This window comes from Myotis lucifugus, unplaced genomic scaffold, assembly GCF_000147115.1.
Source record: "Myotis lucifugus unplaced genomic scaffold, Myoluc2.0 scaffold_3412, whole genome shotgun sequence".
Lineage (NCBI taxonomy): Eukaryota > Metazoa > Chordata > Mammalia > Chiroptera > Vespertilionidae > Myotis > Myotis lucifugus.
The window spans coordinates 14,781-15,993 of NW_005874460.1; the positions used below are offsets into that span (position 1 = coordinate 14,781).

At 49.1% G+C, this 1,213-nt stretch overlaps 1 protein-coding gene across 2 annotated transcripts in view; it reads left to right on the top strand.

Moving 5' to 3' along the window:
- Positions 1–766, top strand: part of LOC102419698 (probable threonine--tRNA ligase 2, cytoplasmic) — a 14,381-nt gene extending 13,615 nt beyond the window's left edge. Inside the window, exon 15 of one of the 2 annotated variants that reach the window (XM_023749173.1) lies at positions 381–766. In XM_023749173.1, the coding sequence (XP_023604941.1) occupies positions 381–408 (28 nt within the window). In that variant the 3' untranslated portion in view covers positions 409–766. Of the gene's footprint in view, positions 1–376 lie in introns of both variants that reach the window. The other variant, XM_006108758.3, reaches the window with a different exon arrangement.
- Positions 767–1,213: the final 447 nt, after the last annotated feature.

Genomic DNA, 1,213 nt, shown 5'->3' on the forward strand with positions numbered 1-1,213 from the left:
TCTGAGATGTGAAAGTTTAGGTCAGAGTTCATTGGTTACATCTGGATGTCTAATTATTCTAGCACCATTGGTTGTAGAGAGCATCCTTTCTGCATTGACTTGCTGTTGTACTTTTATCAAAAATCAGTCAGGCCCAGCCGGTGTAGCTCAGTGGTTGCACATCGACCTGTGAACCAGGAGGTCATGGTTATATTCCCAGTCAGAGCACATGCCTGGGTTGTGGGCCCCACCCCCTGTAGGGGGCGTGCAGGAGGCAGCCGATCAATGATTCTCATCATTGATGTTTCTCTCTCTCTCTCTCACTCCTTCTCTAACATCAATAAAAAGTGTATTTTTAAAAAAAGAAAACCCTGAAATGTGTCATTTTCCTTTTTAGTAAGGATGGGGATGACAAGAAGAGCCCTGTGATCATTCACCGAGCCATTCTGGGCTCAGTGGAGAGAATGATAGCCATCCTGTCGGAAAACTACGGGGGGAAGTGGTAAGTGACATGGAAAAGGAAACGTGTCTGTTATTCCTTGGAAGTCACGTCTGAGAGATCAAACGAACATGAAAAAAACTGGTGGCTCCTGCCTTATCATTAGCCAGCATGCACACGGCAAGTAAAAAATTCCCGTTCCCGCTGCCCAGTCAGAAAGTAAAGGCCGAGCGACATGAAACTGTCTGATTTGCCTTCCAGGGAACTCAGTAGACTTATAGAGTCATGTTCTCACCATTTCAAGCCTTTGAAAGTTGGAACCTGGGAATCACAAGGCCCACACTCCCAGGGGGGTACCCCCTCCTGCCGCTGCCATCCTTCCTTCCACCCGTGGTGTTTGCCTCGTGGGGTGCCCTGTGACCACTGACTTTGGAGGAAACCCTGCAGCACAAATGGCCCTGAGCAATACGTTGGCACAGACCAAAGAGAACTGCTCCCCAAGCCCAGCCCGCTTAGGGGCGAAGTGGGGAAGGAAAATGCCCTCAAGTGCGGGGTGTAATATATATATATATATTTTTAAATTGATTTCAGAGAGGACGGGGAGGGAGGGAGAGAGAGAAACATCAGTGATGAGCCCTAGCCGGTTTGGCTCAGTGGGCACAGCATTGGCTTGCAAACTGAAGGGTCCCAGTTTCCATTCCAGTCAAAGGCACATGCTCGGGTTGCGGGCTCGATCCCCAGTAGGGGGCGTGCAGGAGGCAGCAGATCAATGATTCTCTCTCATCATTGATGTTT